General features: G+C 42.0%; 1 protein-coding gene and 1 pseudogene across 5 annotated transcripts in view; both read left to right on the top strand.

Annotated features, from left to right (window-relative positions):
- Aplp2 (amyloid beta (A4) precursor-like protein 2) overlaps positions 1-24,556 on the top strand; it is a 62,292-nt gene that overhangs the window by 13,954 nt on the left and 23,782 nt on the right. For 4 of the 5 annotated variants that reach the window (NM_009691.3, NM_001102456.2, NM_001102455.2 and 1 more), the window contains exons 2-3: positions 19,817-19,990; positions 20,754-20,877. In NM_009691.3, coding sequence (NP_033821.1) covers positions 19,817-19,990; positions 20,754-20,877 — 298 coding nt within the window. Of the gene's footprint in view, positions 1-5,842; positions 5,857-19,816; positions 19,991-20,753; positions 20,878-24,556 lie in introns of those variants that run through there. The other variant, XM_006509952.1, reaches the window with a different exon arrangement.
- On the top strand, positions 20,000-20,747 carry Gm33535 (annotated as a pseudogene).

Genomic DNA, 24,556 nt, shown 5'->3' with positions numbered 1-24,556 from the left:
TTTTTTTTTTTTTTAATGTAATTTAAGGTAGGGATCCAATTTCATTCTCACGAGACCATTTGTTTTACAGAATCTGTCCTTTTCCTATTATATGGTCTTGGCAATCTTGTCAAAAATGGGTTTGTTGTCGGGCAGTGGTGGCGCACGCCTTTAATCCCAGCACTTGGGAGGCAGAGGCAGGCAGATTTCTGAGTTCGAGGCCAGCCTGGTCTACAAAGTGAGTTCCAGGACAGCCAGGACTACACAGAGAAACCCTGTCTCGAAAAACAAAAAAAAAAACAAAAACAAAAAAAATGGGTTGGTCATATATATAAAAGTTGATTTCTGAGCTGCTCCTTTCCAAGGTTGTGAGAGTCCATAATGACATTTATAGCCTTTCTAGTCTGTCGAGAGTTTGATGGGTGATTGTTTGGGTAGTGGTGTTGTCTTAATAGTATTAAGATCTTTCTAGTCTTGAGGATGAATCCAGGGTCACGTGCAGTCTAAGCATATACATTATCATTGATTTACATCCTGTGCCCAAATGCTAAGCTCTTTAAATTGATTATTATAGTAATTTTGTAATCCACAGACTCTGTCAGATTTTCGCTTGTACTCTGCCTTTGGGGTTTGCTGAATTCTGTTCTTTAGATTGTCAGCTCTCTCTACTCTGAAGCCTAGGATGTTAAATTTAGGTTAAGAAAAGAAAAAAATAATGCAGCTTGCAAATAGTGTGGCCCATCCCTATTTTATTTTGTCCACACCATGTTAGACTTAACTGTAATTAAATTCTAGGTACATATTTTCAAGCAATAGTTTTAATCTATAAAGTGCTTACCAGGTTTTGAAGAAATGAGGACATCTGACAGCAGGGGCCAGGTAGCAACATGCTCCTTTAGTTGGTGAAGAAGTGCTGTGGTCCACCTATCCTGTTTTCTATCTGTTATGTATAACCATCTGGCTTTTCAGCCCTGTTAAAAAGGAAAGGGGAGAAAGTTGGCTGAGAAATGATCTCTTGACATTTATAATGATTCCCCAACCTATGAGAGGTCTGTTCCAAAATGTGCACTAGATTTCCTGAATTTGGAGTGCCCTGAATCTACTGTTTTTTCCTGAAATACACACACACACACACACACACACACACACACCTATGTATATGTAGGTGTTTATATATGTGTATATATGCAAATACAGGTATATAATTGTGTGTGTATGTGTGTATCTGTGATACAGCTTAATTAATAAATTAGGTACAGTAATTATACTAGTAAATAATATGAAGGATAGTTTTAACAATTCTGTAATCAAGATGGCATGAGTATGTATATCTTACTGAACTGAACTTGTCCTCTGTGATAGTTTAACACATTGTGTAAAAGAAGTGTTGTATGATGTGCATGCATGGTATGCAAAAGGACCTAGCTTTAATGTACACCCAGAAAATGAATGAATGAATGAGTGGAGGGAGAAAGCAAGAAAGAGCAGGCTTGAGTTGCAACCATCGTGGCTTTTGTGTCTAGGTAAAGGTTACTTGAGCATGCATGCTGTGGTGCTGGGATAGTTTGATAGCTAACACGGCTACTAAATAACTTAGGTAGATAGTAACATAGGACAAAGGAATGATTTGTGCCCTAAGTGTGGGGCAGAGTGAAATTTTATTTTGTAACTTAGAATGGTGAGCAATTCAGAACTTATGAATTGTTTATTTCTAGAATTTCCCATTCAATATTTTTGGCCACAGTTCTCTGTAGATAATAGAAACCATGAAAAATGAAACTTTGAGTAATGAGCTGTTGGTGATTTTTCTCATTCCACAGTGCATTGGATTGTTGAGCCTGCTAGGCATGTGCACTACCCTGAGCCATAATTTATAGCAGAGCCTTTGCTAACTCCTTTATTCCCTTTAACCAATATTTCTGCTTAACTTTACATATTTTGTTTGTTTGTTTGTTTGTTTTTCTTTAGTGCAGCCTTGTAGTTAGCTTTAGCTGTCACCTGAGAATAGAGTCTATAAGAGACTGCCCATATCAGATTGCCTTGTGGGCAGGTATGTAGGGGATTGTCTTGATTGCTAATGGATGTGGGAGGGCTCAGCTCTTAATGAACTGCACTATCCAGGCAGTTGGTCCCGGGCTATGTAAAAATGCTAGCCAAGCATGTGCTCTTGAGTAAGCCATGGTTTCTGCTGTACTTCCTAAGCTGTGAGTGAGTCCAGAGATTAAGAGGTAATTCTGTATGCAATAGCAAGCAGGCCTGCTTTTTCAGGTTCTTGCTTTGATTTCCCTCAATGATGGACTGTGATCTGGAATTGTAAGCCAAATAAATCCTTTCCTCCCCTAAATTACTTTTGGTTAGAGTGTTTTTATCATAATAGAAGGAAACTAGAACAGATCTTTTCCTCTGTCTTTTGTAGAGAAAGGATTATTTGAGATTTTGCTAGCTTCCTTGGGATCTACATTAATAAACATCTTGTTGTGTATTATAGTGAATGATTATTCTTGTGATTTGATAAAAGTCATAGAAGCTGAATAGTGTTTAGTGTTTTTTTAAAGCAATAGAACTAATACTCAGGACAGAGTAAAATATTTTTAGTATTGATATAAAAGATTGACTCAAGCCTGACTTGATTGACTCAAGATTGACTAAGGTCCTCACCAAGCAGAATCGCTGTTTGTGAATTTGTGTGTATGACATATGTGGGTGAAGAAGCTGAACCCATCATAGAATATGTACAAATGAGGTAGCCATCATAGACTATTAGTGCCAGCTTCAACTGCAAAATTTTTTAAATTTTTTGTGGTATTGAAGATGGAACCTAGGTCCTCATACCTACCAGGCATGTACTATACCACTGAGAAAAATAATCAGAAGGAATGAACTGTAAGAAGAGAGGCAGAAGAGAAACTAGAGGCTTGGTCTAGGAAATCCAAGGATTGGAAACAGCAGATTACACTAAGAGCTAGGTCTGGGGATGGTCACAGAGGCCACCACAGCAAGGCACATTAGGTTGGAGTTAAACAGTACCAAATATTGGGAAGCTAGGGAGAAGTAGGCCTGCACAGAAGGGTCAACTTGGCTTTGGTTTCTCAGTAGTAGTGCCAGAATCCCTCAAATTGGGCTGGCAAGATGACTCAGTGAGTAAGAGCACTGGCTGCTCTTCCGAAGGTCCTGAGTTCAAATCCCAGCAACCACATGGTGGCTCACAATCACCTGTAATGAGATTTGAGACCCTCTTCTGATGCATCTGAAGTCAGCTACAGTGTACTTATGTATAAAAATAAATCTTTGGGCTGGAACAAGCAGGGACTGAAGTTGTGGAGTTGACGGAGTGGAGTTGACTGGAGTGGAGTTGACCGGAGCAAATGGAGTTGATGGGAGTGAGCAGAAGTCCTAAAAATTCAATTCCCAACAACTACATGAAGGCTACAACCACCTGCACAGGTACAGTGTACTCACATACATTAAAAAAAAAAAGAATCCCTCAAGTTCTGATGGAAAATGTAATTTCCAGCTACAATTTAGTGCTTATGTATAGGACCCATGCATACGTAAAATAAGAGGTCTGTCAAGATGTTATGTTTGAACTTTTCTATTTTTAGGTGTTTTCTGAGAAAGCTGCAGCTCCTAAAATGAAAGTCAGTCAAGAAAGACAAAACAGTGAGGAAACCAGATGAAGCACTCTTGGGACTAACCCCTCAGGTCAGATGAAGCACTCTTGGGGCTAACCCCTCAGGCCAGATGAAGCACTCTTGGGACTAACCCCTCAGGCCAGATGAAGCACTCTTGGGACTAACCCCTCAGGCCAGATGAAGCACTCTTGGGACTAACCCCTCAGGTCAGATGAAGCACTCTTGGGGCTAACCCTCAGGCCAGATGAAGCACTCTTGGGGCCTAACCCCTCAGGCCTGGAGAACTGTGGCTCCTGTTGAGGTGGGGGCGTGGAGAGAGGGTAGAGAGTTCAGGAAAGAAGAAAGAAGAGCAGTAGACCTCAGTGTGTGCATCGCAGAGCATTCATGCACCTTTCTGGCAGTCTCAGGTCTTAGTTTTGGGCACCAAGCATGTGAAATGAAAGATAAAGTTGGTAATTCCAGTGTGGTGGTATGAATAAGACTGCTGGGCTCATCTATTTGAGTGCATAGTCATCAGGGAGTGGCACTGTTTGAGAAGGGTTAGGAGGTGTGGCCTTGCTGGAGGAAGTGGATCACCACAGGTGGGCTCTGAGGTTTCAAAAGCCCACACCAGACCAGTTCTCCTCCTTCTGCTGCCTGTGGACAGATCAGGATATAGAACTCTTAGCTACTGTTCCAGCACCTTATCTGCCTGCGTACTGCCATGCTCTCTGCCATGATGATAATTGAATAAGCCTCTGAAACTATAAGCAAGCCCCCAATTGCCTTGGTCATGGCATTTCTTCCCAGCAATAAAACAGTAACGAAGACATCTTGAGAGAAATGGATACCTAAGTACGGGCTGGAGAAATGTCTCTGCAGGTCAGATCACTGACTGTTGAACATACCCAGGTTCAATTGCCAGTACCCACAAGGTGGCTTACAGTTATCTGTATGTAATTCTAGTTCAGGTGATTTGACACCCTATTCTGGTCTCTGAGGGTACCAGGCATGCATGTGGTACACAAAATACATGCAGAAAAAACATGCGCGCATAGAAAAAGAATCTTAAAAACAAGAAATTGTAGGGCTAGAGAGACGGCTCGGGTTAAGAGCACTGGCTGCTCTTCCATAGGACCAGGGTTCAAATCCCGGTACCCACGTGGCAGGTCACATCTGTCTGTAACTGCACTTCTAAGGGATGTGACACCCTTGCTTAGACACATCAGGCAAAGCATGCACATAGAAGAAAGATCATTAAAAATGGGGAATTGTAATCCATAGCACACGTGTATGTTATGGAAATGAGTCCCTAACAGGACAAGAGAATGGATACTTTAAGATACTGTGATGGCTTGTGAGTGAAAAACTTTTAAAGTGTAGAGCCAGGGTGATGGCTCAGTGGTTAAAGAGATGCTAGGGCCCCTGACAACCCCACTTCAGTTCCCGAGACTCACAAGGTAGAGGAGCTGACTTCTGTAAGTTGTCCTTTGATTTTTACATGCATCATGGCACAAACACCCTGTCCCGCAAAGAAAGCGTGACATCTTAAACTTTAAAAAAAATTTTTTTTTTTAGTTGTCTGGTCTTAAAAGACCAAGAAAAATGCTCAGGGTGTGTTAAGACAAGAGGAGGAAACAGCAGCTGAACGACTGACAGTGTTCAGGGACTACCTCTGAGGGCTGTGCTTGCGTTGGCTGGGGAGCTGTGTATGTGTGTGTGTCTAGTATATTGATCCTGCCTTGTTTCTCAAACCACATACGTAAGAAAGTCATTCGGCAAACATTACGGTTTTCAAAATTGAAGATTGTCATCCTGTATTCTTTTTTATTTATTTAGTCATTTATTTTTACATAGAGTTCTTGTAAAAGATGTTTTTTAACTAATGTGTATGTGTGTGTGTGTGTGTGTGTGTGTGTCTGAATTTGTGCCACATACACACAAGTGCCTGTGGAGATAAGTGCCTGTGGGATTCTGCTCTCTGGAGTTGGAATTGCAGTGGTTGTGCAGTGGCTGCCTGAGGTAGGTACCAGAACTCTGTGTGAGCATCAAGTACTGTTAAACATCACTTCAGCCACACTTCTTATTTGTAGATATGCTGACATACGTGCTAATGCTATGTTGACTTAGACATCACTGCTGATTGTAGTTTAGGGAAATATATAAAACAAAGTTCAAGAGCTCTGGGTTTAGAGTCTAGTTGTGTTCTGGGAATCAGAACAGAATTGATCACCTGCTAAATGCTAGGTATTTCTGCTAGATAGAGGTTAGAAAGCGTCACGTAGGTTTTAGTGCCGCTGTGGCAGGCACGTGAGGGAGGCTGGGAGGAAGCTTTATTTACTTGGATTGGACTGAAACGTTTTTTTTGAGGGTATCCACTGAGCAGTCCTGAGAGTGAGCACACATCTGCTCTAGGAGGACCAGGGAAAGAGAGTCACAGGCGAGGACTTGAAACCAGGAACGTGACTTGGGCCTACACTGAAAATGGTCTGGACCGTGTAGGACTGTTCTGAGTTAGGGACTGTCACCCTGTGGGTCTTGTAGGTCATAGTTGATGATCTCTTGGAACTAACTAGTGTTCTGAGAAGCAGAGGTGGGTGGAGACAGGATCCTGGAGGGCGGAGACTGACCAGCTCCCCGGTGGCTACCGGAGTAGCAGCACTAAAGTGCTGTTGTACTGTCTGCCGAGTAGGGGTCTTTTTGGGTCTTCATCCTTACTTATTCCTTTTAATATTGCCTCTAAGTTTTCCTGTTCCTCTTTATGCATTTATTTAGTAGTTAGGTGGCATGCACCAAGAGAGGCTAATTAATGGCCCATTCGGCAGGCAGTGAACATACTGACTTATGGAGTGTATTAGCGTTATTACTTTATTTTTTTAATTGCTGATAATTACAGTAATGCACATGGGCGTTGGTCCAAGGCAGGGAGAATTATTGTTTGAAAGCAGATCTGGTGCGTGCTGATGGTGCAGTCTATTTACTTTTAAATTTAAATGCTACATAAATCATGAGGAAGATGTCTTTTGACTTGCTTTGAACTTGAAGAGGGTGGAATACTTTCACATATTTCTTATTCTCCCAGTTTTAATGGACATAAAAAGTTAAAATTTATTAATCAAGATATATATATATAATATTGCTTGCAGTTAGGGAAATATGTAACAGAACTGTTTGAACATTTAATTTCTCTTTTAAAAAGTGAACTTCTCCCTGTCCTATGTAAATCATTTAGTCATTTAAAAAATTTTTTTTTAGTTACAAAGAAAGATTCAGATTATTCACCCAAGAATTTCTTGCCTTTCAGTATCATAGACACTTGAAAATAAAGATTTAGGTTTGTAGCTTCCAGTGTTTGTTTTTTGATAATTTTTAAAATATTTATTATGTTGACTGCAGTGTGCACGTGGCAGCCAGAGGACCACTTGAGAGTCTGTTGTAACCTTTCATCATGTGGGTCTCAGGGATCAGTGCAGCTTAGCTGCAGGTGACTTCACCTCTGATCACCTCACAAGCCCAACAATGATGTTTTGGGTAGAAAAGGTTGCAGTTACTTCAAATTATAAAAAGACCATGTTTTTTAAAAAGGGCTACTTACTTACCAGTGATGTCATTTTATGACTTTTTTATAACAAAGTGTGAAGAGAAGGTATCTCAGATTTCTGGACACAGTCTAGAGAGAAGGCAGTGAATCTGCAGCCTTGCATGCCAGTGTGCATACACTGTTGCAGCCTTGCATGCCAGTGTGCATACACTGTTGCAGCCTTGCATGCCAGTGTGCATACACTGTTGCAGCCTTGCGTGCCAGTGTGCTTACACTGTTGCAGCCTTGCGTGCCAGTGTGCTTACACTGTTGCAGCCTTGCGTGCCAGTGTGCTTACACTGTTGCAAGGTGTACATCCCCTGCCAGCTTTTAGTCATGCGCAGTGCTGAAGGTGAGCTCAGAACCTTGTAAAGTTTAGGTAAACATTCTGCCACTTAGCTCATTATCTCCCTAGTAGGTGTCTAGGGAACTTTTGATTTAAAGCATCAGTAAAACTAATCCTAGGGATGAAGAGATGGCTGCTCTTGCAGAAGACCAGACTCAATTCCCAGCACCCACATGGCAGCTAAAACTGGTCTTCAACTCCGATTGCAGGGGGATCTGACTCCCTTCTTTTGGCCTGTGCAGTCAATGTGTGTGCATGGTGCACAGACATACATGCAAGCAGAAGATGCATACATGTGAAAATAAATATGAAAAAGACCCTGTATGTGAAACCATCCATGTTTCGAGGTACCTGGGTTAGCTTTCTTACCCCTTCCCAGCTGTGTTACAAGTGAACTGATGTGGGGCCAGTTTCAAATCTCTGATACACTGTCATTCAGATTAAGTCTTGACACTGTGTAGTTATATATGTTTTGGCTAAAACAGAACGTTGGGTAGTTTCTCAACGTTAGTAAAATCTCCGAGTTAAATACTCATTTTAGTAGAATTATCTGGTAAGTGGAATAGTTTAAAGAATATGATTTATAAGAATTTAAAAGATGCTTACAATTACTAGATTGTCAGTGATTTGATTCATATAAAAACAAAACACCCTAGAGCACTGGATCCTCCAGAGGCTGCTTATAACTTAAGAGGATTGCCAGGACTCCATCATTTCTATTATGTGCCTCACTAAGAATAATTTAGATTGAACATATTTCATTATGAAATATCTAATCCATGGCATCTCCTAGGCATTTGTTACTTGAAATCATGTTTCTCCTTTAGTATTTAAGTACATTGAGTTCTGTACATTCTCTCTAACCCTGCACGTGCAGCTCTTAGTCATAGCCTAAGTAATGCTAGTGCCAGCGAGTTAAAAGCTTAAGCCCAAGTCCACATGCTTTAGATAATACCATATTAATACAGAAGCCCCTTGACTTCCTGATCTCTGCACTTAGCTGGCATGCTTTGCAGAGTTTGGCAAATGGCTGTTGTGTCATCATAGGGAAATGTGATTCAGTGAGTTTCCAAGAGATACTCCTTGGGGAAGTTTTGGGACAGTAGACTTTTATCTGTTACAGTGTAAAAAAAAAAAAGCCTCAACCTTTAAATTTTAGGTTTCTTACCTATTTTATAAACTAAAATTCATTTATATTGCACCAAAGTAAAAAATATTAGAAGATGAAGAAAGATTAACTTCTTGTAAGATTTTGTAGCTAAAAAGTAGATGGAAGGCTATCTAGAAAACAAACTGAGGGTGAAGTGAATATGATCAAAGTACTAAATGTGTATGTGTGAAGTTTACAAAAAAGGTAAAACCATAAAGAAGTAACTTTCAATGCTGCTGTTAAAATTCTGCGTGTGTTTGTGTGTGTGTCCATGTGTGTGTGTATTGTGTATATGGTGGTGCAGCCATAGTGCTTGTGTGGGGGTCAGAGAACAACTTTGTGGACTCATTCCACCCTTATACAGGCTCTGGGTATTGAACTTGGATTATCTAACTTGTGTGGCAAGCACTTGCCTGCTGAGCCATCTCACCAGGCCCTGTAACACCTCCTCAGTCTTGGATGTGCCTTGCTGTAGGAGCAGGTTCATCTTGATCTCACTTGAGAATCAGCTGGAAAGTGGTTTAGAACCAGGAGACAAGCAGCTCTGGTAATTTTCTTTAAAAATGGCAGGCTGTTCATGTAAATATTTTATGACTGAGTTCCCACAAAATAGAGTATAAAACAGTAATGCAACCTGTTTTTCTTTTTCTTTTTCTAAATCCATTTCCAAATTTAATAAATAAAAAAAAGTCATTTAAACCAGTTTGATGCCAGCCTGTGTTTTGGAAAAATGGATAAACACACAGGGCCCACATGTGTTCTTCAGTTGATTGCCTCTCATTTAAGCCCAGTTGTGTGTAATTGCAGCCAGAGAGAACGAAACCTTCAGGAGCACAGTGAGAATGGCGCTTGCTCTGCAGCAGGAATTGCACACAGTGCTTCTGTGCATTATCTTAATCCCCATAACAGGTCTGAGAGGAGTAGGCATGTTAGTAGCCTTGTTCTACAGATGAGGAAATTTAAATGCTGATAATGATGTTTATAAATACTCGAACTCCTTTTGTGTGAGAAGCAGTATTTTAAAACAGTTATTTATTGAAGGTCATTATACTTCTTTGGATGTATAAAGCTCATGGGATATCTGAAAAGGTTTGCTTTGTTTTAAACAATGTGTGTGTTTGTGGGGCTGAGGACAGGCTTACAGAGGAACATGGATATGCACTCTTAGGGAAGCCAGAGACTCACTTTGGTGTTATTCCTCTGTAGTTAATGTGCCCTACCCCACTTTTTGAAACAGGGTCTCACTAAAACCCGGGCTCACCAGTTAGTTCAGTTTGGCAGGAATCTTCCTATCTACTTCCCTGTTGCTGGGGTCAAAGCCCCTGCTGTTGCATAGCCCTTTTCATGCTGGCTGTTAAACTCAGACCCTCATGCTTACAAAGCATCACTTGATTAACTAAGCCATCCTTTCCAATTCAGCTGCACCCCACTCCCCCTCAGCCCCCCACCCCCAATCTCCCACTGTAGCCTACACTGGCCTTGAACTTGTAATCTCTTTTTTTTTTTTTTTTTTTTATGTTTCAAGAAGTGTTCCAACTTTACTATTGTCAAAAATATTAAAGCTGTGTAGAAGAAACCAGTTCAAAATGATATTTACAACTCTGTGGTGAGCATTCCATCAGAAAAGTAAACTGGGCTTTTTGATAAAATGAAAACTTTCCCCTCGACATTAGAGCAGAAAAGGCTGTACAGACCATATGAAGAGTCCACTTGTCCCTACTCAGATTCTTCAATATAACCCAAATGGAATGAAGCCAATTAGCCCCCCCCCCCCCCATAAATTCTACCAACTGCAGACAAGTACCTGAAAGATTCAAGCTATCAGCTTTTAACTGTTCTTCCCCTGGAACATTGTTTACAAACACAGGACTGCTACTGGGTAATGTTCTTGTCCCTGGTATTCCATTTCTAACTCTGCTGCCCACTGAGATGGTAGCAGTAGCTTGGGGGGAGGCATTCTCTGAATGGTCAGCATCACTGTCAGATGGAGCCTGGTAGCACAAAGCCAACGCTCACTTCACATTCAAGCAAAACTGAGAAGGAAAATACTTTTCCCTTGCCATGTCTAGTTTTGTTTATTATTGAGACACAACTAAATAAGCTTCAGACTTTTGCGAAGAACTGTTGTTTTGTTGCACTGTTGGTGTAGCGAAACAGGTAATATAGCTTTACCGGAGCCTTCAAACAGCACACTCTCCCTGGTGCATTCAAATATCAAACATGATGTTTACAAGATACAGAGTGGAGCTGACCTTTTGTATGTATTAAATGCACCCATTAAAATGAGATGGGCCAAGAACTATTCACCATACTTGGCTTTAAAAACTACTCGGCCCAAGAGGGATCCAGGGAGTAGCTCCCACTGTTGGCAGTCTCTACAGTATCATAGCCTGAAACCAGGGCTCCACTCCACTCGAGGCTGATATCGGGTGAGGCAGTAGCAGAATGGAAACCACTCAGTAAGAGTTGGTCCCCATGAGAGCTGGGACAGCAGGGTAAATTCTGACCAGCCTCTAGTGCTTCCATTTTCTCAATCAGGTTCTGCTACAAACACAAAGCCATACCAGAGGCTTTGGTGAGCCGGTCTGAGACATCAACTTCTTCAGGAAGCATTGTGAGATTGATGACATGGTCACATAGCTGCAAAGTGCACAAAGCTCAAGGCACACAGTTGAAAACGGGAATTAATAGGGAAAGAAATAGTAAAAGCGAACTTGTAATCTCTTAAATTCATTCCCATTCCACACCTGCCCCAAGTGCTATGACTATGGATATGAGTTATCAGGTTTGGCTTATCTTTTGTTGTTGTTGTTTTTCCGAGACAGGGTTTCTCTGTGTAGCCCTGGCTGTTCTGGAACTCACTCTGTAGACCAGGCTGGCCTCAATCTCAGAAATCCGCCTGCCTCTGCCTCCCAAGTGCTGGGATTAAAGGCCTGCGCCACCACTGCCCAGCTTGGCTTATCTTTTAAAGGTTTTTTTTTTTTTAAACTTTTATGTGTTTGCATATGTGTATGTTTACTGTGTGTGTACAATGGCATCTGTGGAGGCCAGAAGAAGGCATTGGATCCCCTGGAACTGGAGTAGCAGCCATGAGCTGCCATGTGAGTGCTGAGAATCCAACCCAAGTCCTCTGGAAGAAAAACCAATGCACTTAGTTGTTGTGCCATCTTTCTAAGTTTCCTGACCTCTCATTATAGAAAAGTAGGTTTGGGGACTCGTTACCCTTGAGAGGAGGTAGTGTATAGGTAGCTGATGATGGAACTGGGCTTATATTATTATTCTTAGTGCCACCTCATGGAGCCCTTCTGAGGAGGTAGAGTGCAGAGAGATGGCTATTTATCTAAAACAAATCCTTCATCTCTATCACACCTAGAAGTAAATTTATTTCTTCTTTCTTTCTTTCTTTCTTTCTTTCTTTCTTTCTTTCTTTCTTTCTTTCTTTCTTTCTCTCTCTCTCTCTCTCTCTCTCTCTCTCTCTCTCTCTCTCTTTCTTTCTTTCTTTCTTTCTTTCTTTCTTAGACAGGGTTTCTTTGTATAGCTCTGGCTGTCCTGGAACTCACTTTGTAGACCAGGCTGGACCAGGCTGGCTTTGAACTCAGAAATCCACCTGCCTCTGCCTCCCGAGTGCTGGGACTTAAGGCGTGCGCCACCACGCCCAGCTTAGAAGTAAATTTCTTAAACTTCCTGTGTTATGATAGCAACTGGGCAGGAATGGAAACCAGTTTTAAGCATTATTATTTTTTGAACAATTTCTTTATGAAAATATCAGTTTCCATTTTTGCATAAGGTGAAAGTCAGACTTGTATTTAATTATGGTGCTTGGGTTTTTTACCAATATAATCCAGTTGGACAAATTACCATGTTCCTATTAAAAAGCCCTGGAGACAGTCTAAACTGTTTTCAATCTTGGAAATGATACTTCATTTCTGCTTTAATATTTAAAGCTCTTAATAACAGTTAGGTTATTTGTACAAACTATTATGTCTGAAAACAACACCTAACAGTTGATATGCATCAGTCTAAGAATAATAACTTTTAGTGTTTCACATTTTTCCCTATACTTAGTTTACTGGTATTTAATTAGAATTAAGTTGGAGTATAATAAAAAAAAGGCCAAGAACTTTGAGATGTAGCCTAGAAAATGGCTCAGTGTTTGAAGATGTGAGGACCCATGATCCCAGTTCCAGCCCTGGGTCTCGTTTGGCAGGAGAGAATCAACTCATGAAGATTAGCTTCTGATCTCCACATATGTGCCATGGTGTGTGTGCGCATGCACACACCTCCCCCCTACACAGTGAATAAATGTAAAATCTTTCAACTGTAATGTCATTATTAAAAATTATTTTCTTTCTATGTTTAGAAATGTATGCCTACTTTATGTACACCATATACATGCAGAGGTCATCCGATCACCTTAAGTTGCAGTTATAAGCGACCATATGGGTTCTGGGAACTGAACCCAAGTCCTGTGTGAGAGCAAGTGTTCTTAACTACTGAGCAACCTCTCCAGCCTCATCAAATGTTATTTTTAACAAGTTTGTTTGTCTCTTTCCCCCTCTTATATTGCCTAAGAGTTCTTTTATTTTGTCAACTAGTTGAAGTGTTTGAAGGTCGAAGTTCGCCTCATGCTATTGAAGGTGATGTGAAGGTTCCCAACCTATAGGCCAAGGCCCCTTGAGGGCTGTTGAATGACCTTTTCACAGGGGTTGCATATCAAATAGTTACATTATGATTCATTATAGTAGTAAAATTATAGTTACGAAGCATTATTGAAATAATTTTATGGTTGGGCTGGTCACAAAATGAAGAAGTGTATTAAGCGTTAGGAAGATTGAGAGCCAGTGGTCTAAACCATAGTGTTTCATAGTGTGCGGCTACTTTTCTTGTTCCTGCAAAGTGCCTGCAAAGGCAATTTAAGAAAAAAGTATAATTTTGGCTAATGATTTGAGGGCATGAACATTATGATAGGTACTATGGTGTTAAGAGTAGCTCTAGGTGGGCTGGAGAGATGGCTCAGTGGTTAAGAGCACTGGCTGTACTTCCGGAAGTCCTGAGTTCAATTCCCAGCAACCACGTGGTGGCTCACAACTGTCTGTAATGGGATCTTATGCCTCTCCTAGCTATCAGGTGTACATGCAGATAACATTCATATAAATAAATGTTTTAAAAAAACCCCAAAAAACAGAAGTAGCTCTAGCTGTGACAGCAGGATTTTGGGACTTGAGATTAATTACATTGAATTCTCAGTCAGGAAGCGAAGGTAAATGCTGTGCTATGCCATCTTTGTTCTCTCTCTGACACCCCTGCCTATGAGATGTGCACACTGTGGGTATGACCTCCCAGACATGCCTAGAGGTGACATCTAAATGTCAAATCGACAGGTTTAACCAGTCACACTTTTAACAGCAACCAAATTGTTTCATATGTATAATATCTATCGTATGCTGTATTAGGACATTTGCTTCTCAGGAGTTGAGTGTGCTCTGATAATCTTTACTGCTTGTCTGATCTACAAGTGTGTCTTCCTTCCCTCACTCCTTTCACTCCCCGTCCTACCTCCTTTGAGGTAGGGTCTAGCTGTGTTGCCTACCCTTGCCTCAAGCTTTTGGACTCAAACAATCCTTCTACCCCAGCCTTCCCAGGAGCTAGGGTATAGGTACATGACACCAGACCCAGCTTGTCTTATCTTTTTGACAGATTGGATTTGTAAAATTGAAACTATGCCCTCCAGAGTGGGATCTAGGCAGTTTGACCAAGATTAAAACAAAACCACTTGGTTGTTTTGGTGGTGCTGGGATCTAACACACTGGTTGTGCGTGCTGAATAGGTGCTATTTTGATAAGCTACATCAGCCCTCAAATAGTTTTACTTTGAGTGTTTTAGGCCTTAAGACAATACTGCAGAATTCTCTGTCCAGCCATGGAATTTGTATCTTACACAACCCATCGATGGAGCACAGGAGCTTGTGTTGGCAGAGCTATGTAAATGATTGCTCTGCTTTCTCTCACCAGTGGCCTTTTCCGTTCAAGCTCCTACATTGCATTCATTTGTTGTTTGTGCCTGATCTTTCCTGATTTGTTAACAGTTCTGGTTTTTTTCCCTGACCTGTTTCCTTTAATGTCTTGTTGCTGGTGAAATGCACACTAGTGTCTGGTTAGGGTTTTCGCTCCAGTTTTCTTCCTTTTTGTAGTTACCCATAGCCTGGGAGAGATTTTTTTCTTGCCTATTATTTTTTTTAAATTTGCATACAATGTAGTTTAATTATATCCTTTCTTTTTCCCAGCTCTTTCTAGATTTATCCCCAACCCAACTTCATGGTTTTTTTCTCCAGAGACAAATATGTTGAAGTATACTCAGAACGGAATGTATTTTATTTTCTTTTGATAAGTAAATCTTTGGTGAAAAGTTTGTGAACATATATTTAAATTGTTATATTTATATTTAGAGATTGGTTTTCACTGACTGTCCTAGAACTCTGTGTAGATCAGGCTGGTTTCAGAGATCTGTCTGCCTCTGCCCAAGGTGTGTGCCACCACTGCCTGGTGATCATGAAGGCTTATTCAATACTTGAAGAGGGATGAAATAATATCTTCAAATTTTTTTCTTTTTGAAAAAGGTATAAGAACATTTGAATAAGAGTGTCTTTTGTCACTAGCTTGCAAGCCTAGCTAGAGAGCTGTTTCACTCTTTATGGGCGCTGAGCTGTTGACTCTAAAGTGGTGGAGTGTATCACTAAGCAGTGCCTTTCCATCTAAGGAAGCCTTACTTGCACAGCTGTAGGAGAAAACCCTGCCCTTGGGGAAGATGCCGCCAGTTCAGTAGGCTCTTTGTCAAACTGTAAGGCAGATTTGATTTGGGGGCAGTAAAGAAGTAGCTGCTACATACCAGCTCTGAGGTAGGAGAGCTGCGTTGGTCCCAGCAGCTTTGTGAGGGGAGACAGTTTACGAGCTCCAGCCAGGGATTGGGCTCCTGAAGTGATATTAAGGATGGACTTGTTGCAGGCCCAGACTTATGTTTTGAATATCGACTGAAAATGCTCCAACCTTCTTCAGATTATTAGGAGCACTGTCTACTAAGTTGAATTCCTTTCCTTAGATAGCTGAATTCTTTCTGAGCCAAATTAATGAAATGGGATTTCTTATTAAGAATGAATTATTAAGTAAGTGGAGGCACTGGCTAGGAAAGCAGTTGATGCAGCTTGTTTTCAAAGCCTTGAAAGTGCTACCACATGTGTGCATAGATCACAGGGCCTGCTGAAGTGCCAGTGTGTGGGTGGGGCATTCATTTTCTTTCGTAGAGCATTCCAGTTCACAGGATATCAGAAGTGCTGACTTGGCAGTGAAGTCCCATTTGTAACATGGTAGTTTAGGAAGCAGATTGATTTATGTGTTGAAGTAATGGGTCGAGGCGCTGACGGTGCTTAAGAAAATGGCGAGCACATTAAATAGCAGCATTTCTAAGGAAAGAAGCACAGACATCATACAGCAGTGACCCTGTCACTCTAGGTGAGGTCGGGTATGTTTGATTAGTTGGTTCCTACATGTGGCCCACAGAGGCCTTTTATATTTCAGAGGATACTGTCTTGAGAGTCTCTCATGACCACAAGGATTAATCTTTCTGAACTCAGAAGTGAATCACTGTATCCTATTAGCTGTCTGGATTGATTCCAGTTACGCTCTTTCTTGGTGGTAACTGATGTGAGATCTGGCTGTTTCGCTCTCCTTCCTGTTGCTTTAACCTCTGATACTTTAGACTCTTTAGGGAAGATAGCACTGACCATCTCACTGCAGAAATCAAATGCACTTACACTGATGTATTGACCTCCGCGGTTGACCCATTAACTGAGCATTTATACAGTTGAAACTCTTGTGGTCTTTTAGCCAGCAACCATAATGAGTAACATGTGGAACATAGTCTTGGCTGATAAATGCACTAGAATCGACCAGTTCAGTGTTGTGGCTCAGTGGGCCTACACAACTAATCAACACTTCTTAGCCCTGTTCATTCTGAGCACTTAAGGTTCAGGCGCTTCCCCTCACCTTCCTGTCTTGCATATGATTAGATGTGGTACCCTAAATCCTATTTGTTTAGTAGATATCTTCAATGTTAGAGTCATACAAGATCATATGTAGTTGAAACATTGCTCAGAATTCTTTTTACTTCAAGTTTGTTTTTTTTTCTCTTTAAAATTTTATTTTAATTTTATCTATATGGGTGTTTTGTGTGAATGTAAATCTGTGCAGTACCTATATATCTAGTGCTTGCAGAGGCCAGAGATGTCCATTTCCTGAGAACTGAAGTTACAAATAGTTGTGACCTGCTATGTAGGTGCTGGGAGTTGAACCTTGGTCCTTTTAACTGTTGGTCCCCTTGGTGTTTATTTTTTCTTGCTATGCTTACTTTATACATTAAGCTTTATTATGGCATGGGAAAAGCATGTATACAGTCCAGTGTACTTCATAGCTTTAGGCCTTCACTGTGGGCCCAGGAACATAACTTCTGTGGATGAAGGACTACTGTGATACTGTGGCACAGATGCGTGTGCTCTTCAAGGGCACATTGCTCGAGAGGAGCCTTGCCTTTACTAAATACTATTTCTCGCCTATTTCTGAGCTGTTAAGGTCTTGTCATAAAACATGGATATTGCCAAAGAATGGCTGAAATATTTTTTATGCAGATTAGATAAATTCATTTATGAAATCTTTTCATCCCTTTCTTTTTTATTTGAAAAAGTTAGGCTCTTGCTTTGTTGAGCAAACTGGTTCCACACTCATGGACTTCTGCCTCAGCCTTTTGATGAACCAGAGCAATAGACACATGCACAACTTAGGGGAACCCTTTTTAGTGTTCTCTTTCCATGACCGAGGCTGCCACATACTGATTGTTAATTACTGTTGTATTATTTATAACAAAGTGCCTGAGACAGTCAGCTTTAGAAAAAGAAATGATGATATTGCCTTACAAGTTTGACAGCTTCAGTTCATGCTGTTTCACGAGCCCTGTGACTTTTGAGCATCATGGTGTGAGCCTCTTCTTACTGTACACCACCTTAGCCCAAGCTACCACTACTTTTCTGTTGGCCCATGCACTTCTAGCATTCTGAGCCCTTCCCTTGCTTACTCACAGTCTACTTTTACTCTGTAACCAGCAGAGGCATTGGGAACTAGAGCTCTGTTTAAATCTCTCAACACTTAAGTGATGAAGGCTGAGTTCCTTCCAGTGCCAGACTGTATGTAGACCTGGCTCTACTGTACTGCTTCCTTCATTAGCTCTACTCTAATGGAGGTCACAGTCTTCCTAATGTTCACTCAGTGCTGGGTTATTTTCCTCTTTAAGACTGTGAATCTAGTTTCTTTTTTAGTGAATTTTGACTTGACACTAGATGGCGTACTGAGGAAGTATATTCATTAAATATAGTTACTTGATGGAGATTTTTTTGTTGTTGTATGAGTGAATTAAGGAAATTATTTGGAGTTTTAGCTGTTCTTGGCTCTCATAATTTGCGTGTAAAAGAATGAATAGCTTGCATTAGACTAGATGGTGGTCAGGTTTGGGCTATTCTGAAGTGCTCAGTAGAGGTTAGAGTTCCCATTTCACTTCATCATATATACCCAAAAGTCATTGTCTTAGTCAGGGTTTCTTTTTTTTTTTTTTTTTTTTTTTTAAATTATTTATTTATTATATGTAAGTACACTGTAGCTGTCTTCAGATACTCCAGAAGAGGGCGCCAGATATTGTTATGGATGGTTGTGAGCCACCATGTGGTTGCTGGGATTTGAACTCAGGATCTCTGGAAGAGCAGTCAGTGCTCTTAACCGCTGAGCCATCTCTCCAGCCCCTTAGTCAGGGTTTCTATTCCTGCACAAACATCATGACCAAGAAGCAAGTTGGAGAGGAAAGGGTTTATTCAGCTTACACTTCCACACTGCTGTTCATCACCAAGGAAGTCAGGACTGGAACTCAAGCAGGTCAGGAAGCAGGAGCTGATGCAGAGGCCATGGAGGGATGTTCTTTACTGGCTTGCTTCCCCTGTCTTGCTCAGCCTTCTCTCTTATAGAACCAAGACTACCAACCAGCCCAGAGATGGTCCCACCCACAAGGGGCCTTTCCCCCTTGATCACTAATTGAGAAAATGCCATGAGTTGGATCTCATGGAGGCATTTCCTCAACTGAAGCTCCTTTCTCTGTGATAACTCCAGCTGTGTCAAGTTGACACAAAACTAGCCAGTACAATTGACCCCTTGTCAACTTGACACACAAACACTTTACTAGTAAGCCTCAACCCTTAGTTCTTATTCATCCCCAAGGTCTAAATAACTGTAAACATCCCAGAGTCTTTACATATTCTTAAAATTTCAAATCTCTTTAAAATATCCATTTCTTTTAAAATCCAAAGTCTTTTTACAATTAAAAGTCTCTTAACTGTGGGCTCACTAAAATAGTTTCTTCCTTCAAGAGGGAAAATATCAGGGCACAGTCACAATCAAAAGCAAAAATCAATCTCCAACCATCCAATGTCTGAGATCCAACTCATAATCTTCTGGGCTCCTCCAAGGGCTTGGGTCACTTCTCCGGCCATGCCCTTTGTAGCACACACCCTGTCCTCTAGGTTCCAGATGCCTGTCCTCCACTGCTGCTGCTGCTCTTGGTGGTCATCATCTCATGGTACTGGCATCTCCAAACCCCTTCAGTCCTGGGCCATCAATTGCAACTGAGGCTGCACCTTCACCAATGGCCTTCCATGGCCTCTCACAGTGCCGAGCCTCAGCTGCTCTGTGTGACCCCTTCATGCCTTCAAAACCAGTACCACCTGGGTGACCCCTGTCCCCTCAGGTGGGTGGCAGTTGAGTGGATGCAAGGGTCTTGACACACATGGAAATCATTTCTCTCCTTCCATCATGTAGCTCTTAGGGATCAAACTCAGTAGTCAGGCTTGGCAATAAGTGTCTTTGCCTGCTAAACCATCTTGCCAGGTTGGTGATCCTCCCTTCTCCCAGACCACATCAGAATATTCCTACAGGATTCTTCAGCATCTTCCAACTGTACTGAGTAATGTAGTTGTGAGATAATTGGTCCTGTATGAATCGTTAAATGACTGCCTTTGCAGATGTTTGGAATAAACCTGAAACCTCTGGTTTATCTTTTGCTAGGCTCTTGCAGCCAATGCTGGAACAGGCTTCGCTGTTGCTGAGCCTCAGATTGCGATGTTCTGTGGGAAGCTGAATATGCATGTGAACATTCAGACTGGCAAATGGGAGCCTGACCCAACAGGCACCAAGAGCTGCCTTGGAACAAAGGAGGAGGTTCTTCAGTACTGCCAGGAGGTAAGAGTGTTGCCAGAACGTTCCCCTTCTCCCCGCTTTTCGGTGTCAGGGTTGCATGTGTTCCCCTGCCCGAGACCCAAGCACTAAGAACTGGAGCTCTAGCCCCTTTTGTTTCTAAGTGTGTGTGGTGTGATTTAGTATTGCAGAGGTTTTGCTTCTTGATACCCAGTGAGATTTGTTTTGGGTTGAAAGCCTGCTGCATTTATCTTACATGTAGATTCCATTTTTAAATATAATCTATGGGAGGAATCAGAAATATAAACCATCAAAAGAAAACCAGCCTTTGTCTTAGCTGCATGCACTGGAACTAGAGGGAGGGAGCAGGTGCAGCCTCCACATGCAGAACAATGATGGTGAGTTTGTGGATCTGTAAATACTGCAGAATGCTCAGTGAACAACCACATCATTGGGACCCCATGACCATCAAGATGAATACAGCTGAGGTTGACAAGGTCACAGGCAGGTTTAATGACCAGTTTAAAACCTATGCTATCACAAGATAGGCAAGTCAGATGATTCTGTTCTCCAGCTGGCTAAGGCTGATGATGGTGTCTCAAAAAAACTTTGGAGGAAATTCAATAATATCTGCTATAAAAGTGAGAAACAAAAAACAAGTAGTAGCTCAGTATATTTTTATTTTGTTGTTAGACCATGGAATAGTGTAGTAGAACTTGAGGTTGATGTAGCATATGGGTGGTCTCGGGGGTACTTCTTCATTTGCAGGCAGGTTTATTGTGTGGATTTTGTTGTTGTTCTTAAACAGATATATCCAGAGCTGCAGATCACAAATGTGATGGAAGCAAACCAGCCAGTCAATATTGATAGTTGGTGCCGAAGGGACAAAAGGCAGTGCAAGAGTCACATTGTTATACCATTCAAGTGTCTTGGTAAGTGCTTCTGTTTGCCTTTTAGAAGTGCCTCCCCCTCCCTTGAGCTGTGCTTGGATCCTAGTAAAGTATCTGCATGTGATAAAAATGAGTTCTCGCTGCTTCCTTGTGTTGGTGGTAGACTTCATCTCTGAGTTGACTGCCTCTCCCATTGTGAACCTCTTTTTGCCTCTGGCGAAGGGGCCTTTCACGGGACACCAGACAGAAAGAAGCGTTACCTACAAAGCAGGACAGATTCGCCCTTAGCATTAGCCATTTGAAATCAGTGGTAAGAAAGATAGTTTAGGAACAACACTTAAGAAAGCAGCCAAGGAAAATTGTCCTCTGTCCCTGCAGTTTATCTTGTTCACAATTGCACTGTTAGTCACATCAGGCAGTGGGTAGTTCTCTGGAGAGGGAACATGACTCATAGCATGTGGCCAGGTGCCAGGGCCAGATGCCATGTGGACCCGCCATTCTCCAGGGCTGGGGCTGTACCCAAGTGTTGTCATTCAGTCACTGGAGCGATAACCTTTAGTGCCAGCTTGAACAAAGCTGTGAGTGAGTGTGTTCCTCAGAAATAGGGTTGTTAGTGAATGCAGTCTTTTTTAACTCTTTGTTGCCTGACATGTGAATGGTTAACTCACAGAACTATCAATAGTCTGGGTGATTCAAGAACAGATTGGGTCTCAGATGCTAGTAAGGCTGAAAGAGTTGGCCTTGGTTCAGTCATATTAACACAGGTAAGGCACCAGCACTGACACCTGAGGAGGATCTCTAGATCTAGATGAGCCATCTGTTAAATGTATTCCTCTCCCTCACTCCGTTACAACTTTCCCTTAAAATACAGACAGCAGCAAAATGGAGTGTGTTGCTTTTATTAGGCTCACATGTAGCGAGAAAGTATTGCCAAGAGGAAGAAATAGACCCAAGGAGTCAGAGCATGCAGCAGCTCTTGTGTTGCTGTACAGCATTCCTCAGCAGGAAGGAGGGACAGTGTGTACGCTTAGCCATCTCCTTTAAATCTGCTGTGTAGTCTGGAGTATGCTAAAATATTTTTATGATATTGTTTAAGGATGGTCTTCCCTTCCGTTAGGTTCTGAGAAATCTACTTTAAAATTCTCAACGTGTAACTGAAACACCATTCTGTGTGTATATGTTTCCAGCTTCAGATTTTATTTTTATCTTTTTTAATTTTTTTGAGCCTTGAAGCTGTAACTGTAGCCTTGGCTGCCCTGGAATTGTCTGTGTAGAGCAGCTTGGCCTAGAACTCAAGAGATCCACCTTCCTCACAAGCGGGGGTTAAATGCTTGTGACAGCACTGCCCAGTTTAGTTTGATTGTTCTTGAGTCTTTCAGCAGCCTTCTGTCTTCATCACTGTGTTCTTAATGGTTTCTGTGATTAGAAAGTAAGTCCCATGAACACTGCCAGAGGTGAGATGACAGTGGTAGCCTGCGTGTGACCCGAGCGCACTGTGGAGCTGGGTTGTCCAGTGCCCGGCATGTACTAAGGTAATAGGCCCTGAGAGTAAGCTGCTGTTGGACCTAGCTCCTTATCTTTAAAAGCTGTGTTGGTTTAGTGGTTTGATAAAACAAGCAAAGAAGCAAAGCAATCCAGACCCCCCAGGGTACTGAGAATCAGAAACTGTGCGAACTTCTGGCTTACACCTCCTTCCATCAGATTGCTGCTTCTGTTGACGTTTTGTGTGGACTGTGACCGCAACCTTCATGCATGTTTCTCAGTCATGTTCGTTCGCAGTGTGTTGCCTTCAGTGATATAAGATGATCAAATTATGTCCTAGCATAGAATTCTATGGTTTCTATTCCTTATCCAGGAAGCTCTTTACTAAGTAAGGCTTAGAAACTCCAAGATTTGATCCTCCTTCCGGCCTGCCATCTTAACTACACTGTCTGGCTCTTGCTTTGTACTGTGCTAACATTGGACAGCTTGGGTTTGTCTGTCCTTGCTGCTGTTTTGAAAACACATGCTAGTATTGTCTGTGTGCCTGAGTGACACGGGGCAGAGAGGGCATGTGCCACATACACGTAGAAGTCAGAACAGGCTGTGAACTTGGCTCTCTCCTTCCACTTCATGTGAGTTCTGGGCTTGAACTTAGGTCACCAGGCTTGTTCAGCAGCTGCCTTTGCCTGTTGCCATCGTGCCAGCCCTGCTTTATGTGGTTCTGAGAGCAGCGTCAGAACTTATATTATTAAGAATTGTGTGACGTCAGCTTGTTACACTGCTGTTGAGAACTGTCAGCTGGGTAAGATGTTGCCTGCAGTCATACTGGCTGCCCAGATATGGCCTCTGGCTGTGTTCCTTTATGTTGCTTCGTCCTGTGCCTGTTTAGCATGTCTTCATCTTAAAGGAAATGTTTTCTTGTATAAAAAAAGGAAATGCCCCACACACACACACCCCACCCCCCACTCCACCACCCCTCCTATAGTTTTTCTCTTCTGAAGTTAGCCATTTTTTTCAGGAATTAGCCTAGATATGGACATTAGTTGTAGCTTAGTTCTATCAAGGCTGTTACTGTTTCTTGGCCCACTTGTTAAACAAAGCTGTCTACCTCTTCCTCCCAAGTGCTGGGATTAAAGGCATGTGCCACCACTGCCCAGCTAGGGCAACTCTTAAAAAGGAAGCATTTAATTGGGGCTGGCTTACAGTTTCAGAAGTGCAATCCATTATCATCATAGCAGAAAGGATGGCAGCACACAGGCAGACATGGTGCTGAAGAAGAGCCGAGAGTTCTACATCCAGATCTGCATGTAGCAGGAAGAAAGGGCCTGGCTTGGGCTTTTGAAACCTTAAAGTCTACCTCTAGTGGTACACTTCCTCCACCAAGCCCACGCCTCCTAATCTTTCTTGAGTGGCACTACTAATGCCTAAACTAAGCATTCCAATATATGAGCCTATGGGAGCCATTCTTACTCGTACCAACACAACCCCCTTGGTAAGATCAGTGACTCCCCTTTTCTTAACTGAGAGACTTGAAGGTGGCTTATAGGACCAAGGCATGAGGTCAGAACTAGTCATGGTTCTGCTTAGTTTTCTCAGAGCTAAGCTAGAAATCTTTTCTTAGTATACGGTGCCTGTACCTTCTCCCACACTCTCCTTTTCTTTCTTTTTTTGAGACAGGATTTCTGTGTGTAGCCCTGACTATCCTGGAGCTCCCTCTGTAGTCCAGGTTGGCCTCTGATCTCAAATCCTCCTACCTCAGCCTCCAGAGGGCTGGGATTAAAGGCTAGTACCACCAAACTTGGTCTCCCTTTGTTACTTTCCCTGCATCTAACCTCAGGCTTGCTTGTTTGCTCTCCCATATTCCTTACTTGCATCTTTGCCATAGAAAAGAAAGCACACATAGATCTTTATTTTCTTCTGTTTAGATCCTCTGTGGACATGTGAGTACATCAAAATCACCTGGAAAGCAAGTTAGTGAGTCCGTCCATACAAGGCCTAATCAGGATCTCTGAACAGTAATCCAGTTACACTCACACTCACACACACACACACACATACACATACACACATTCTCCCTCTCCCTCTCCCTCTCTCATTCTGTCTTTGTCTCTCTCTCTCTTTCCATTTTTTATTAGGTATTTAGCTCATTTACATTTCCAATGCTATACCAAAAGTCCCTCATACCCACCCACCCCCACTCCCCTACCCACCCACTCCCCCTTTTTGGCCCTGGAGTTCC

This window comes from Mus musculus, chromosome 9, assembly GCF_000001635.26.
Source record: "Mus musculus strain C57BL/6J chromosome 9, GRCm38.p6 C57BL/6J".
Classification (NCBI taxonomy): domain Eukaryota; kingdom Metazoa; phylum Chordata; class Mammalia; order Rodentia; family Muridae; genus Mus; species Mus musculus.
This window is presented reverse-complemented; position numbering and strand designations above follow the sequence as displayed.